Here is a 15,737-nt window from a genome sequence, read left to right as displayed (position 1 = left end):
GAAGAGTGGGTAAAAACAAACCTCCAGACTAATCAAAAACCTTCACAGACCACGAGGCCCTAAGTATCTCGCTCCTTAGGGATGGATCAGACACCCAGAAGCAAGGAGCCACAAACCACATACATTTGGCCACAGAAAACTTCAATTTTCCCTGATGCGTGTGTGTGACCCATCTCAGGGCCTTTTGGACTAGTAGATCTGTGCTGCAGTCAGTGGTTCGTAATTGTTTCCTCAAGTGTACTAGTGGCCTGTGGGCCCAGCAATAGAAGATAACTGTTGTGCTATACTTAAATGTAAATTTCCCTGGGGACATAGGTGGGGGGCTGTGTATGTCAGATCCTGCTCCACAGGAGTGGCCAAAGGCCTTTGCACCATGTGCCTGTACCAGGGAGATTCCAGGAACAAACTAATTCCCGTTTATCCTCACACCTTAAGAAAAACATGCACAGAGATAGGAAGTGGGAGCCTTGCCACCTAACGCATTTCACCAGGACCATGTATTTTATGTTGATGAGGAGATCCTGCATTGGAACTGGATTCTGCAGAGCCTGCTGTGTGGACCCTGCAAACTATAGACAGGAGAAGGCAGAAGTAGTAGCTGGCTCCTCCATTGGCAGAGGAGCGTGCCAGCTGAGTGGATGAATTTCCTGACTGTGTGGGCATGGACTTCCACAGCACCCTGATTGTAGGTATCCCACATGGGCCTGCAGCAAACAGATTCAAGAAAGGAACAAGTAAGCATGCACTTGTGTATAAAATATAGAAAGACTTTAAAGGAAAAGGAATAATTTACCAAACAGCTGGTTCAAAAAGAAATAGGTTGGTGGGCAAAGGAGCCCCCCAAAGTCCTGTGGGCTGCTATGCTAATCTGCATATTATACTGGGTGGGGTGTGGCTGTGGGGGCTACCAGGAGAGCTACATCCCCCCAGAGTCAGTTGTGTTTGAGTGACCATAAGTCTCCTAGGGCTCTATAAGAATTAACTCAGAAATATTTGTCTTCAAAGACAAACTCTTCTGGAACTGGGGCTTTTGCACAAAGACTCTATGGTGCATGGACATTTGTTGTGAAGTTCTCTGAGGTTGGTTGAAAATTCCGACACAAAGGCCCTCATTGTAAGTGGATTCTTAATTCCAATGGGGATGGTAACAGCATTATGAGACCTGTCAGAACACTGCAGATCTCATACATTTCCCCAGAGTTTCAGCACTTAAAAATATCTGAAATCTCTGGAGGAACTCTGGCCCAAAATGAGGAAATATGAGGGAATCAGACCTGGAATTACTGATTCCCCTAGTAATTCCTAAATTCTTGGTGGACGTTTACGGTTTAACTGATAATGGGATGGATTTTACCTACCCCTGGAGTTACCAGTACCCCAGATATGAGTAACTATGGTGGTGGCAAAACATCAACACATTCACTGGGCCACTAACAATGAGTACTAAAGCGTTCACAGTTTGATTGCAGTATTGTTGCAGGATATGCAACCAAGGGTTACAATTATTGCATGCAGCAGCTATGAAATGAAAGTTTAATTCAGTGCATATTTCTAGTTACATTTCAAAAAGTGCTACAATGTTGAAATGCATTATAGTTGAGGGTTTTTGACCTATTGAATTATATGACTCACCTCGACAAAGCCAGTGGACTCGCCTTTTTATTAATACACTAGCCATGTTTTGTGTGAGGCACCTGAAGGCTATATGGTATTTTTAGGAGTTAGCACTTGCTGGTCTGTAGACCATTAGAGGTGCCTCCAGCTTGGGCAGACAAGAGTATATTTAGGGGGTTGCCTAACCTGCATGAACCCCCTTGTAGTGTTGTTCCTGGAGGATGTGAGTCTCTTTAGATGGTGCCAGGTTAGGCGGTTGCACCTGAAAATATGCATTTACTTTTAAATGAAAATTTCATTTTCTATGGAATAAAGTGTTTTTTTCTTTTTTTAAATAGACTCATTCACTACGCAGACATTTATTAAATGGTGTTTGTTGTGCTGAGCAGATCTGAGTCTCTACCCCAAAGAACCTCCACTGAGTAAGCCCTAAAAGAAACGGCCTTGCCCCCCCTAGAATAAAGTGCTCAGGGGGCATTTGGTACCCCATTTGGAGAAATCACAGTACCAGAACAACAGAGGCATAGGAACCCAGTTGTTACATTTGGGATCCAGTACCTTTTTACTGCCCTGTGACCCTCCAACCCAGATTTTGGGCAGTACAAGGGTATAACTTAATTTCCCTGTTCCTAAAACGTGAAGTGACAAGTGAGATGTAAATTTAATTATGAAAAGTGTAATATAACTGTGTAATACAAAGATATATGCAGGACTCTCTGTTACTCTCCAGCGAAGTTAATGCGATATAAACTACCAATGCATAAACATATTTTTGATGGTCTTTGGCTTGTAGACTGTATGTTAGAGCAAGTGTTCCTCAGACTAGAAATACAAAATGTAGATAACCTCTGTGCATGTCTCAACAGATATTCTTTTTATATAAAGGTTCAAAGTCCAGTGAAGAAAATGTCATAATTACAGTACAAACGTAGTTTATGGTGCATCAAAAAGAAACTTCTGAAAATATAATTATAGATTTACACCAACCTCACAGCGCATCCCTTGCAGTCACCTTCTCGGTCCCTGTAATTCCACAGTCCAATAGGCTTGCCATCCAGGAAGGTTTCGCCCATACAGCCGGTAAAAGTGCTTGTTTTCACAGCATCCGCTTTCTACCCAATAGAAAAAGATATTTTAGTACTATGCACTATAAAATCAAACCTGTGCCCTAAAATTTTGATGAGCTACAAAAGTGACTATTTCGATTTTAGGTATGAATGAAGCATGGACGTTGATTCACATAAATGCGAGGGGTAGTTGAAGTGACAACACCCATTGTTTGACCACCCCACTCATGGCATCACAAGATGTGAGCCCACATGAACATAGACACTGGTGAAATTCGAAGAAGTGAAATCATTTAAACTTTCAAGACCTACAAGTTATGGTAATAATACAAAAGATACTTAAGCAGATACAAAAGTTGGATTGCACTCAAAGTTTAGTACAGTGAACAGTGGGAAGAAGCTTTGCCTGCATAGACTATCTCTAGAAATGCAGTTTAAGTACTTTTGTGGAGATCATAGTAGCACTCACCGAGATGTGTGGGATATGTTCGCTGTATAGTAAATGCTCTCTGGAATTATCCTGTAGAAAGGTTTGATTTCTTTGAAAATGGCAAATATAATAAGCAATGCATACAAGTGAAGTTTCATTTTTATCGAGAGACCAAAGTGAACGCTGTGTGTTAGGACATTTGCCCTGGTGCATTGGTCCCACAAAGAAATGTAAGGAAATTATGATTTTTTTTTAGCTAAATTTTGCTTTACAGGGGATTCTGGGTAGGAAACCGTTGGAGTATCCACGCAAACAACACCTAGTTTTCTCTAGTTTTCAGAAATATGTGGGTTTGGTATGATTCCTTAGATGGCGCTGAGCCCGGTACCAAAAACACAGGTGTCCCCCTTGCAAAACCAGGTCGTTGTGTGATAGATAATTTTGATGTCCCCACAATACGTTTTGGACCCATGTCTGCCGCGGGTACATGGCCCACCCACACAAGTGAGGTACCATTTTAATGGGAGACTTGGGGGAACGCTAGGTGGTAGGAAATTTGTGTCAGCTCGGTGATCCCATATGTTTCCCTCCCAATTTGAGGTTTGCAGGAGATTTTAGGAAGGAAAACGTTGGGGACCCACACAAGTCACACCTCCCTGGACTCCCCTGGGTGTCTAGTTTTCAGAAATGTCTGGGTTTGGTAGGTTTCCCTAGATGGCCGCCGAGCCCAGGATCAAAAACGCAGGTGACTCCCTCGCAAAACAAGTTCTTTTTGTTATCAATAAGTTGTAAGTCTTCATAGTACGTTTTGGGCCTATTTTTGTCACGGGCACTAGGCCTACCCACACAAGTAGGGTGACATTTTTATTGGGAGATTTGGGGGAATGATGGGTTTGTGGAAGTTTGTAGCTCCCCTTAGATTCAAGAACTTTCCTTCACAGAAATGTTTGAGGTTTGCAAGGATTCTGGGTGACAGAACCTGGTGAAAGACACCCAAAAAACCCCATCCTAGATTCCCCTCGGTGTCTAGTTGTCAAAACTGTACAGGTTTGCTTGGTTTCCCTAGGTGCTGGCTGAGCTAGGGACCTATATTCACAGCTAGGCACATTCCAAAAAAAAGGCAGTTTTCAGTGGAAAAATGTGGTGGGTCCATATTGCGTTTTGGCCCGTTTGCTGTTGCAGGTACTAGGCCACCCACACAAGTGAGTTACCATTATTATCGGTAAACTTTGGGGAATGCTAGGTGGGTGGAAGTTTGTGGCTCCACACAGATTCCATAACTTTACATCACAGAAATGTGAGGAAAATGTTTTTCTTTTACAAGGTTTGAGGTTTGTAAGGGATTCACCTCCATCCTGGATTTCCTGGGGTATCTAGTTTAAAAAAATGTATAGGTTTGCTAGGTTTCCCTAGGTGCCGGCTGAGCTAGGATCAGAAATCCACAGCTAGGCGCATTGCCAAAAAGAGTCCGTTTTCAGTAAACAAATGTGATGTGTCCACTTTGCGTTTTGGCCTGTATCCTGTTGCAGGTCCTAAACCTACCCACACCAGTGAGGTACTATTTGTATTAGAAGACTTAGGGCAGCACAGAATAGTAAAACAAGTGTTATTGCAGATTGACTTTCTTTGCATTTCTACCTTCCAAATGTAAGACAATGTGTAAAAAATGTCCTCTATTTCACATGCTTTTATAGGTACCAACAATTTGAGAGATGTGCAAATAACCACTGCTTCTAAACTCTATATTGTTTTACCATTTCGGAAATATATAGGTTTCCTTGAAAGCTATTTTTCACTATATTTTATCAAATGAATTGCAACATACCCGTTAAACAATGAAAAACCCTTGTAAGACAGCTCAGTTATTACCTCTGGGTTCCTCTGGTTCTTGGTGAACCTACAAGTCCTATAAATAGCGCAACCAGAAGGGTCCCATGGATATAACGGTATATTGCTTTAAAAAATATGTCATACTTAGGAGCTACAGGTGAAAAGGTTGGCATAAATGGCTGTTTTTGCAACTCAATTTCAATATTTGTTATCAGTTTCTATCAAAAAACCTTGAGGGATCTTCACAAATGACCCCTTGCCGAATTCATAGTTTTGTCTACTTTTCAGAAATGTATAGTTTTCCAGGATCCATTACTGCTTTCATACCCATTTCTACCACTAACTGGAAGGAGCTGAAAGCATGAAAATAGGAAATTAGGCTATGTACCAGTAAAATGCCAAAACTGTGTAGAAAATTGTGGTTTTCTGACAAAAGTCTGCCTGTTCCTGATAGCTGGGAAGATTGTGATTTTATCACCATAAACCCTTTGTTGAAACCTTTTGTAGGGAAAAAAATGACACTTTCTTCTGATGCACTTTTTCCCCATATTTCTGAAAAAAAAGAAATTAACTGTATTTTGGCCAATTTCTTGGCCATCCAATGGAATCCACAAACCCTGGGCACACAGGGCAAAGATCAGGATACTGGAACACAAAAGAGCCATTAGGAACAATAATGAACAGTACCCTGTTGCTCGTCATTTTAAGACAAATCACGATCAGAATGACAACCTGCTTAAATATGTGGTGTTAGATGCAGTCAATCAACCCGTGAGAGGGGGGGATAGACTCCACCAATTGAGAACATTAGAATCAAGATATATTATTGATTTCGAAACACTACAGCCAATTGGGATGAACTGTAATGAAGAGCTAGCAGTCCATCTATGATGAAATTGAGACAGACGAATAGATTTAGTCCGGGAACTTCTTTGAACAAAAATTTTTTAACTATGTAAATATAAGCTGTTTTTAAGTTTTCACATACACTTATTGTTATTTTCTTGTTTGTTTGTACAGGAACCTAGCATCCATTGAAACATCTTGGGATACTATTGAATTGTAGAATAGTGGAAAAAGATTGAATATTGTACGTGTAATGAGTGGCCACGTGGGCTAAATTTGATTAATTGTACATAAGCCCACTGGGGCGAGATGTACTTTGTACCAACGGAGGACAATGAAATATTGGTTCGAGCAGCAAAAAATGTATATTTGAATTGGGGCGTCGAATAATTGCATATTAGCCCACTGGGGCGAGAAGTACTGGTTACAACTGTAAAAATGTATATTACTGTTTTGAACTGTGGCAACAAATGATGTAGATTGATCTTTACCATTCAAAGATGTCTGCCAAAGCCAATGAGCTGAATGACTAGTACAAGTCCTGTTTCTGTGCAAACTAATTTGTATGTAAATAGCACCAAGCACAAATTGATTTTTACAGTGACGAAGCCTTAGTGGCGAAACGCGTCGGTAGGCAGCTACCAAACTCTGTGCCTTAAATAAAAACACTTAAGCATTCAGAAGCAGCCTGCGTGTATTCTTCGAATAGGAGGAAAACTTGGAGCGCAATATATATATATATATAGATATATATATCTATATATATCGACAAACCATCCCTCGAAAAGAAGAACGCAGAGGCCAAGGGGATTTCAGGTCAGACAGCTGGTTTTATTCCTCACTTCTGCAATGGCGGCGAATGCATTTCGGCATTTTGTAGCCTTCCTCAGCGCCCAACAAAGCAGCATGTCCTGTCACGAAATGTTCCTTCCTGTTAAAATAAATGTTCCAGCACCTGGCGCTCCTCCCCCTAATGCAGTCGACACATCCTGTTGGAGTTGGTTACCATACCGGACTCCAACTCCCAGAAGGCACTGTACCGGCACAATTGGGTCGATGGCGTGGGGGAGTGAGGCAGACAGTAGGTCCCGGCTGGCTAACAGGTAGGTGGTGATAGGTTCAATGCCCTGGAGTGAGGGAAGGTCACCAGCCGTAGTCCTTGGTCCCCTTTGAACCGCTGCAGCCAGCACAACCCAGGCAAACTGGTGGGTCGGGGCAGTCAATGCGGACTGTATCGCCCCTTCAAAGTAAAATACCTTGCTTGTCCCAACAATGACCTGTGTCTTCTGGCGGTCGTCGGAGACTATCGATTCCTCGATGCAGTGTTGAAGCTGCAAGCAGCTAAGCGCCAGTTTGCTCTCCGAGACTCCTTAGCGCAGCGGGGCCATCCGTACTGTGTCTCTGGCAGGCACAGAAAATATCGACAAACCATCCCTCGAAAAGAAGAACGCAGAGGCCAAGGGGATTTCAGGTCAGACAGCTGGTTTTATTCCTCACTTCTGCAATGGCGGCGAATGCATTTTGGCATTTTGTAGCCTTCCTCAGCGCCCAACAAAGCAGCATGTCCTGTCACGAAATGTTCCTTCCTGTTAAAATAAATGTTCCAGCACCTGGCGCTCCTCCCCCTAATGCAGTCGACACATCCTGTTGGAGTTCGTTACCATACCGGACTCCAACTCCCAGAAGGCACTGTACCGGCACAATTGGGTCGATGGCGTGGGGGAGTGAGGCAGACAGTAGGTCCCGGCTGGCTAACAGGTAGGTGGTGATAGGTTCAATGCCCTGGAGTGAGGGAAGGTCACCAGCCGTAGTCCTTGGTCCCCTTTGAACCGCTGCAGCCAGCACAACCCAGGCAAACTGGTGAGTCGGGGCAGTCAATGCGGACTGTATCGCCCCTTCAAAGTAAAATACCTTGCTTGTCCCAACAATGACCTGTGTCTTCTGGCGGTCGTCGGAGACTATCGATTCCTCGATGCAGTGTTGAAGCTGCAAGCAGCTAAGCGCCAGTTTGCTCTCCGAGACTCCTTAGCGCAGCGGGGCCATCCCGCATCTATATATATATATATATATATATAGATATGGTGAGAATCCTTTTCATCGAAAAAGAACAGAGGCCGCAAGGGGAAATCAGGTTTGGACACAGCTTTATTTCATGAAGTCTCAGCTCTGGCGAATGCATTTCGGCGGTTGTGCCTTCTTCAGCGCCGTCAGCTGTTAAGATCAACTCTAATGTTCTCATTCTGTTTTAAATAATTGCCGGCACTTATGTCCCTCCTTCTTACGCGGTCTGCGCACCAATCAGAGTCCGCGTGCATTATCAGCGGACTCCAATTCCCAGCATGCCCCGTCATGGTATCCCGAGCTGGTGGCGTGGAGGAGTGAACAATCAATGTGTGCAGCTCTGACTTCAGGTGAGTCGAGTGGGTAATGGAGCCGCTGAAACAAGTAAGGTATATATATATATATTACCTACTGGCGGTCGCCAGTAGGTATATATAGTTAGGATTTTTTCTCTATGGGATTTTTGAAAATTCTATGTCTAATAACTTTGGCGTTTGTGGACGGAATTGGCTGAAATTTTCAGGAAAATGGAACATTTTGTTTCCGAGCAGCCCCTGAAAATTTGGGGGGGGTTCGTCAAGGGGGGGCCGAGAAAAAAGGGGGGTCCCAAAACGCGTTTTTCCCATGTTAATTTCCATAGGGCGGTTGGCCTCACTTTTAGCCCGAACGGCTGAATGGATTTGCACGAAACTTGGCAAAATTGTAGGGACTGGTAGCCCGATGTGCCTTTGCTAGGTCTCAATATATGTGCTCCAGTGGATTTTGAGAAATTAACGTTCAAAAAAAGATATATATCTGTGATAGCGCTCCGGGCAGCGCTCTGCTTCGCGTACTTTTCGCGTTACGGAGCTTTGCGAAGCGAAGCTGATTGGCTCTCCGGTGTCTGTAAACATTCCAAACAGTCCGTAGCGGCCGCCATCTTGTCTCTCGGTAGGATCGAGAGACAAGAGGAGGCCAAAGCGAAGGGGCAAATGACCATAAGGGGGCATAGTAGATCCTACCTGACCCCCTAGGTTTGATGTGGAGGTTTTAAAAGGGCCCCGCGGGGCAAAAAAATAAATAAATAAATAAATCGAACGGGTGAATGGATTTGCATGAAACTTGGCAAAATTGTAGGGACCGGTAGCCCGATGTGCCTTTGCTGGGTCTCAATATATGTGCTGCAGTGGATTTTGAGAAATTAACGTTAAAAAAAAGATATATATCTGTGACAGCGTCCCGGGTAGCGATCCGGGTCGCGTACTTTTCGCGTTACGGAGCTTTGCGAAGCGAAGCTGATTGGCTCTCCGGTGTCTGTAAACATTCCAAACAGTACGGAGCGGCCGCCATCTTGTCTCTCGGTAGGATCGAGAGACAAGAGGAGGCCAAAGCGAAGGGGCAAATGACCATAAGGGGGCATAGTAGATCCTCCCTGACCCCATAGGTTTGATGTGGAGGCTTTAAAAGGGCTCCGCGGGGCAAAAAAAAAAAAAAATCCTTTTTTTTGGTGGGGTGCGCCCGGTTAGCGTAACGGGAAGCGGACTGGGGAGCGTACTACAAGGAAACAAGAATGATTGACTTTTAACTTATTGTATGTTTATAGACTTTTTTTTAAACTTTTTTTTCTGCTGAGTGACGTCTCGGCCTATCTCCACGGGATGCAGTCCCTACCATCTCGGCGTTTAAGCCCAGGGGGACCGGTAGTGTGGGAGAGATAACGTCTGTTAACGTTCGATTCGAAGGAAATCAGGAAGTGTTGAAAAAAATTGTCTGCGCCATCTTGCCTTTTTTCAAATGCCACACTTTTGTCGTGCACGGCAGCCATTTTAGATGCCTTGACCAGACCCACTCTCTGCACGCTGTCGATCCTTAGCATGGCTCCCCACCCTCGCAAGCATCTCCCCCAGGCACTGGTCACCCCCGCTCTCTGTCTTATGCATGGGCAATAAACCTCCCCCATCTGCGCTGTTCTTCCCTGAGAATCACACTCTGTGCCCGCCCGACACCTCCCTTTCGCCCTATTCACTACCGCACCCTCTGACACTCCTCTTCCTCTGTGTCCGATTGTCCAGGCCGGTCCCAGGCTATCAGGTAGCCCTGCAGATGTATTTTATGGCCCCAGCTGTAAAGAATCACCCCTCTTCAAAGGAGTTACAGTAGATCAAGGCCCCCACCCGATGAGATCCGTTACACCACACGCGTTCCTACTATCTGAAAACCATCCTGTATTGTGATTGGGGAGGGGACCGAGCCTGAAGCGGAAGATTCCAGGGATGCCTCTTTGTACATCAAAGTTTTTACAATTATGTGTCACATTAAAAATATATAGCACTCCAACAAAGTAGTAGGATTATAAAACTTTAATAACTTATAAATATAAACAACGCAACAAAAACAGTAAAAACATTTAAATATTTTTAGGAAAAAAGGAACAATGGTCAGTAGCGGTCGGTTGTGCGAATAGTCCCAAGGCAGCACAACGTTCTGAGTTCTGGACGGCACCCAGGTGATGTTGACTGGGTGCCGCACTGGTTTTGGGAATCCTACAATGCTGCTCCGAATAACGGCGTGGGGCGTCCCGGGGGGTGGCTCGTCAGTAGCGGTCTGTTGTGCGAATAGTCCCAAGGCAGCAGAACGCGCTGAGATGTGGATGGCACCCAGGTGATGTCAAGTAAGTTGCCGCACTGGTTTTGTTATCCCACAATGCTGCTCCGAATAACGGCGTGGGGCGCCCCGGGGGGGGGGTGAGGCGGCGTGAACGGGCCTCCCCAGGTGGAGGCTCGTCTGCTGTAGTGGGGCGCCCCTTTTCCGTTTCAGTTGCCATTCCGCCCGCTTTTGGTACACTGTGTCAAAATCCGCCATTCAGCTGAGTTGCGCCCACTCTTGCGGTGCAGCGATAGGCAGCTGCCACAGGACTCTCAAAATGGCGGCAGGCTCTTTCCTTTTTGGGCCTGGTCCACTGAAATGGCCCTGGGACACCTTGGAAATCGGACGCTTGTCTGCTAGGTCTTGGACCCCATTCTCGAAAGCGTCCCCTCAGCCTTGAGGATTCTACAAAAGTCTTGGGGGCCCCCGACTCCTGCAGGCTTCTGGTGGGGAGCGGCTGCCATGATTGCTCGCGGAATGACCACGACGGAGCCACGAGATGGTGGTGCTCTCATGCTGACGCCAGCTTCAGTCTGAAACATCCAGAAACAAGGTGGGGCTTTCATCGTTTGGGAAAAAAAAGTTTTCATCCAATGAAAAGTGTTATTTTTAGGTCATATGATCAAGCCTTCCATCATTAGGAAACCAAAAGTGAAATGAACCAATGAAAAGTTTTATAAAGAAGTCACATGACCTGTTATGCGGCATAGGGTATAAAAAACGTAGAAAATCCGTTGGCACGTGAGGCAGCGTCAGTAGCGGACCGATGTGCGAATAGGCCGAAGGCAGCACAACGCGCCAAGATCCGGATGGCACCGAGGTGGTGTCTAGCAAGTTGCCGCACTGGTGTGGCCATCCTACAATGCTGAAAGTCGGCGTGGGGCGCCCCGTTGGCCTGTGAGTTCGCGTCAGTAGCGGACCGATGTGCGAATAGGCCGAAGGCAGCACAACGCGCCAAGATCCGGATGGCACCGAGGTGGTGTCCAGCAAGTTGCCGCACTGGTGTGGCCATCCTACAATGCTGCGCCGAAAGTCGGCGTGGGGCGCCCCGTTGGCCTGTGAGGTGGCGTCAGTAGCGGACCGATGTGTGAATAGGCCGGAACCAGCACAAGGCGCCAAGATCCGGATGGCACCGAGGTGGTGTCATAGTTGAGAGTTCTGAGCAGCGCTTGTAACACTGTCTGAAGCTTATTTGCACCTGCTGCAGCTTCACTATTGCCCTGGTGTGGCCTAAGATCGCCCATGACATAGGCGGCCGCCTCCCGGGGTCCGGCGGAACTTTGTCCTACATTCTCCTAAATGAGATTTAGATTGATAGAGGCATGTCCTTTACTGATTTATGGCCAGTTTTCAAAACTAACATTCTATGATGTATAATTTTCTGGACGATTGAGCCAAATCAGAGATGAAGACTTGGGCAAGCAGAGAGATATAAGATTGCCCTTGGTATGTACCTGACTGCACACAGTTGTAGTGCACTCCAGACGAGCTAGGTTGGAACTTGTGAATAAGTTGCATACCTTTTAAGGAATGACTTTAAGATTAAAAGTTATCTTGAGGGCGATTTAAACAAAGGTCAATCCTGTCACTCTGTAGCAATAACACACTGATGGCTGTTTGAAATTTGCCCTGTTTGTAGAGTCACCCCATATTTTCACTTTCTGTAGATGAACCTGTTTTTGTTGGCAACAGGACTTTGCACACTGTCCTCCTGCTAACCAGTGCTAAAGTGCTTGTGCGCGAATAGGCCGAAGGCAGCACAACAATATTTTCGGAATGGAAGACACCACAAGGCGCTGAGATTCGGTTGGCACCGAGGTGGTGTCTAGCAAGTTGCCGCACTGGTGTGGCCATCCTACAATCCTGCTCCGAATAACGGCGTGGGGTGCCCGAAGGGGGGGGGGGAGGCGGCGTGAACGGGCCTTCCCAGGTGGAGGCTCGTCTGCTGTAGTGGGGCGCCCCTTTACCGTTTCAGTTGCTATTCAGCTGAGTTTCGGCCGCTCTTGATGCTACAGCGACAGGCGGCTGCAACAGGACTCTCAAAATGGCGGCCTGTTCTTTGGATTTGGGCCTGGTCCACTAAAATGGCCCTGGGACACCTTAGAACTCGGACGCTCGAAATTTTTTTCCTTTCCTCTACATGCAAAAAAGGTAAATGCCCGGTACGTTACCTGCCTCATCTGCCACGATGTACTCTCCAGAGGAACCGAAAAAATATATAGTTATGGTAACTATACCATGCATCGTCATATGGAGAGGTGGCACCGATTAATTATAGTGCTGCACAAAAGAGAGATTTGGAGGAGAACCCCCGACCTGCCAGTACATTCACCAAAGAAGTGGCACTGACAGCATCAGAGGCAAGGGAAACGGTCCCAAATATTTAGAAGAACTTTGGAAAGATTAAAATGACATGTTTAGATTGTGGCAAATTAATTTCATGTGGACAGATGAGTGTTACTCTAATAAATACAGCATATGAACATCATCATAGTCGATGGTTGGTAGAGACATTTTGACTATATCCTGGACCTGCCCGTCCTCGCCCAAAATGGCGCCGGAATAAATGGGACTCGTAACTCCTTGTTGTGTACTGGTTGCTGAACCTTGAAATCACGAGATTCGTATGCAGTTTTGAAGCACATGGCGGGCGGGGACGAGAATTGATTGAATATTTCGACATCCCTATTGATATTAAGTTCTGATGTGTTATTGATTACTGTACTATTGAAAGTTCGAATTAACGTCACCCATGGTACTTGCCCGCAAATGTATATCTAGATAATTTTATTGTAACTGGCTCTGTCGTATTTTAATTATAAAATGTACGTCCACCGATTCCGCAACTGTTAGACACGTTAGTTCTTGCAACCTAATGGCCCGCCCGTTACGTTCCTCTACAGTGTAAATGTCTACTCATCATATACGATTACAGTTTGCTCCGTGGCCGGCCCACGTGGTTATAGGACCGTATTTGTATACTGACATTTTCACAATAAAGGTTTTTAAAAGAAAACATGGTAGTAGTATTTACATTGGTAAAGTTTTTAATAATAGTCACTGTTTTCGAATCAGTAAAAGGCAAGTGAAATAAAGCAGTCCAATTACATGAAGGGTAAAAGGTATAATACGCAGGAACGCAGTAAAGATAAATGGTCAAGGGCTGTTGTGTTTCTACTTCTGCAACATAAAGTGATCGATAAGAATCTGATATTCAGGCGTATCGGCGACTAAGACAGCAGGCCGAGCCTCTTTTGCTCAACGGCTCCGTCATGGGACGAAGAAACGCCCTTTTTCTCGAAAAAGGAATATATTTTACTTGCAGGACAGTTGTACATTTTCCGGGAAAGTACATTAGCGTGGAACATTATAACATATGTTTAAGAAAAAATAATGGGGCATATTATCAAGGGGCTTTATCTCCGCTTTTTTGGCTTTAAAAGCCAAGAAAGCGGAGATAAAATTATCTCCCTATTACCAAGCTGTCGCTAACACCAGTTAGCAACAGCTAATAGGAGATAGTGACCATCTTGGGCCCCGCTTTGCATGTCAGTGATATTTATCACTAATGACATGCAAAGTGGGCGTGCCAAGATGTTAGCGACTGGAAACAGTCGCTAACATCGCTATCTCCTATTACCAACTTTTGGAGATATTCGCGCTAAGCGCGAATATCTCCAAACGCTAACACCTACCCAGGAGCAGTTCTTAGCCATGTTATCAAATGGGAGGTGGATAACATGGCTAAGAGCATTTGCTCGATAATGCATGAATATCGCTGACTTTTCAGCGATATTCATGCATTGCGGCCGTTTTTTATCGCATTTGCGATAAACCTTGCTAATAGCTAGTGTTTACTTCCACCATAATAAGATTTTGTCATCACGAAAAAGTCAATGTGCACGTACAGTAAAAGTTGTGTCTATGCCATGTTTGTTACTTTTTCATGAGCTCTGTGTATTTTTCCACAGATTAGCAACCGCTCGCTCGCATATCTCCACTTCCCAATCTAAAGAACCCACGGCAAAGGCATCACATGTGAGGGGGTGGGGCTACAGTGCTCAAAGGACTTCTACACATGAACACAAAACCGTCAATCGCATTCTAGTGTTTGTTTCTCTTCATAAAACTAAATCAAATCCAGCCATCTTCAGGGGACACTAATGAAGGGAAGTTAGCATGGATAGCTCTATTTAAAAGTGCAAGAAAAAGGCACTTTCAGCCAACAACAGAAGGTTAAAACAGTTAGCTTTATTGACAATATATTTTATACCACTTTAAATGCATATGTGCCTCCTGAAACAGCAGGGTGAGAGAATGGGTTGTCTGCGTGCACGCTCATATTTTTTTTTAGCACAAGCTCTGAAAAGGGAAGCATTGATCGGATTTGCTCCATCTCTTTTTGCTGCTCTGTCCACTCTGCTTTTATCAGGTTTACCTGAATGCTTGGACATACAGATGGGACACAGATAGCAGTGCACCGGTTTTTTCCACATTCTTGCATTTCAAAATCACCCCTTTACCGAGCTCGTGCTGAAGCGTCTGTGTAGCGCTTCATACCCTGTCGAAACCAGAAAGCGCTTACTTGTGTCATTCCTTCCGGGTTGCGGATGTCACGCATGCAGGAATGTAACCCCTCGACGCATCGCTATATATCTTTGTTAAATTCGTCAGGTCTTGGATAGCGCAGTGCCTGTTACTTACATGACATCATGGCGCTGTGTATAAATTGCAGCATTGAAGATATTTAACGAATGCCTTACAGAGTGTGCAGTATTTCAGCTCACGTGTAGCTGTATGAATTGTGTATTTTTCTTGGTATTGTATTCCTTTTGGAGGAGTGTGCACTGTCAGTAGTTTTAAAAGCACGTTTATGGCGGGCATGCATGACTCCAAACCCAAGAGGCACAAATGTGGATGCACTGGAGGATAAACACACGGACACCCATGTTTGTCTTTTTCTTTAACAAAAAGAACAGCCCAAAGATGTAGAGTGTTTACAAATGAATAAAGTAGTTTTCTAAAGGTCAGCACTGGTAACTACGACAACACAGCGCAGACTGCGAGCACAGCTGTGCAGCTCAATTAAATTGTAATTCTAATGGTTTATGTAGTGCTGCGCACAGTGGCAGTGGGAAGGCACTGTGCTGAGGCACTTTTTATAGCATCTGGTACAGGTGCTCCCTGAAGCGACACTACATTTAGCAGTCGCAGCTTCTCATTAGCTGTTTAGGGAAAGTTCCTTTTAAACAAGGATTACAATT

At 45.0% G+C, this 15,737-nt stretch overlaps 1 protein-coding gene across 7 annotated transcripts in view; it reads right to left on the bottom strand.

Moving 5' to 3' along the window:
- The window catches only part of LAMA2 (laminin subunit alpha 2), a 3,430,794-nt gene that overhangs the window by 305,324 nt on the left and 3,109,733 nt on the right, over positions 1-15,737 (bottom strand). For all 7 annotated transcript variants that reach the window (XM_078648920.1, XM_078648921.1, XM_078648915.1 and 4 more), the window contains one exon: positions 2,602-2,726. In XM_078648920.1, the coding sequence (XP_078505046.1) occupies positions 2,602-2,726 (125 nt within the window). The remainder of the gene's footprint in view (positions 1-2,601; positions 2,727-15,737) is intronic.

Source organism: Lissotriton helveticus, chromosome 6 (genome assembly GCF_964261635.1).
Source record: "Lissotriton helveticus chromosome 6, aLisHel1.1, whole genome shotgun sequence".
Lineage (NCBI taxonomy): Eukaryota > Metazoa > Chordata > Amphibia > Caudata > Salamandridae > Lissotriton > Lissotriton helveticus.
Note: the sequence above shows the minus strand (reverse complement) of the source record. Positions and strands in the feature narration are given on the sequence as shown.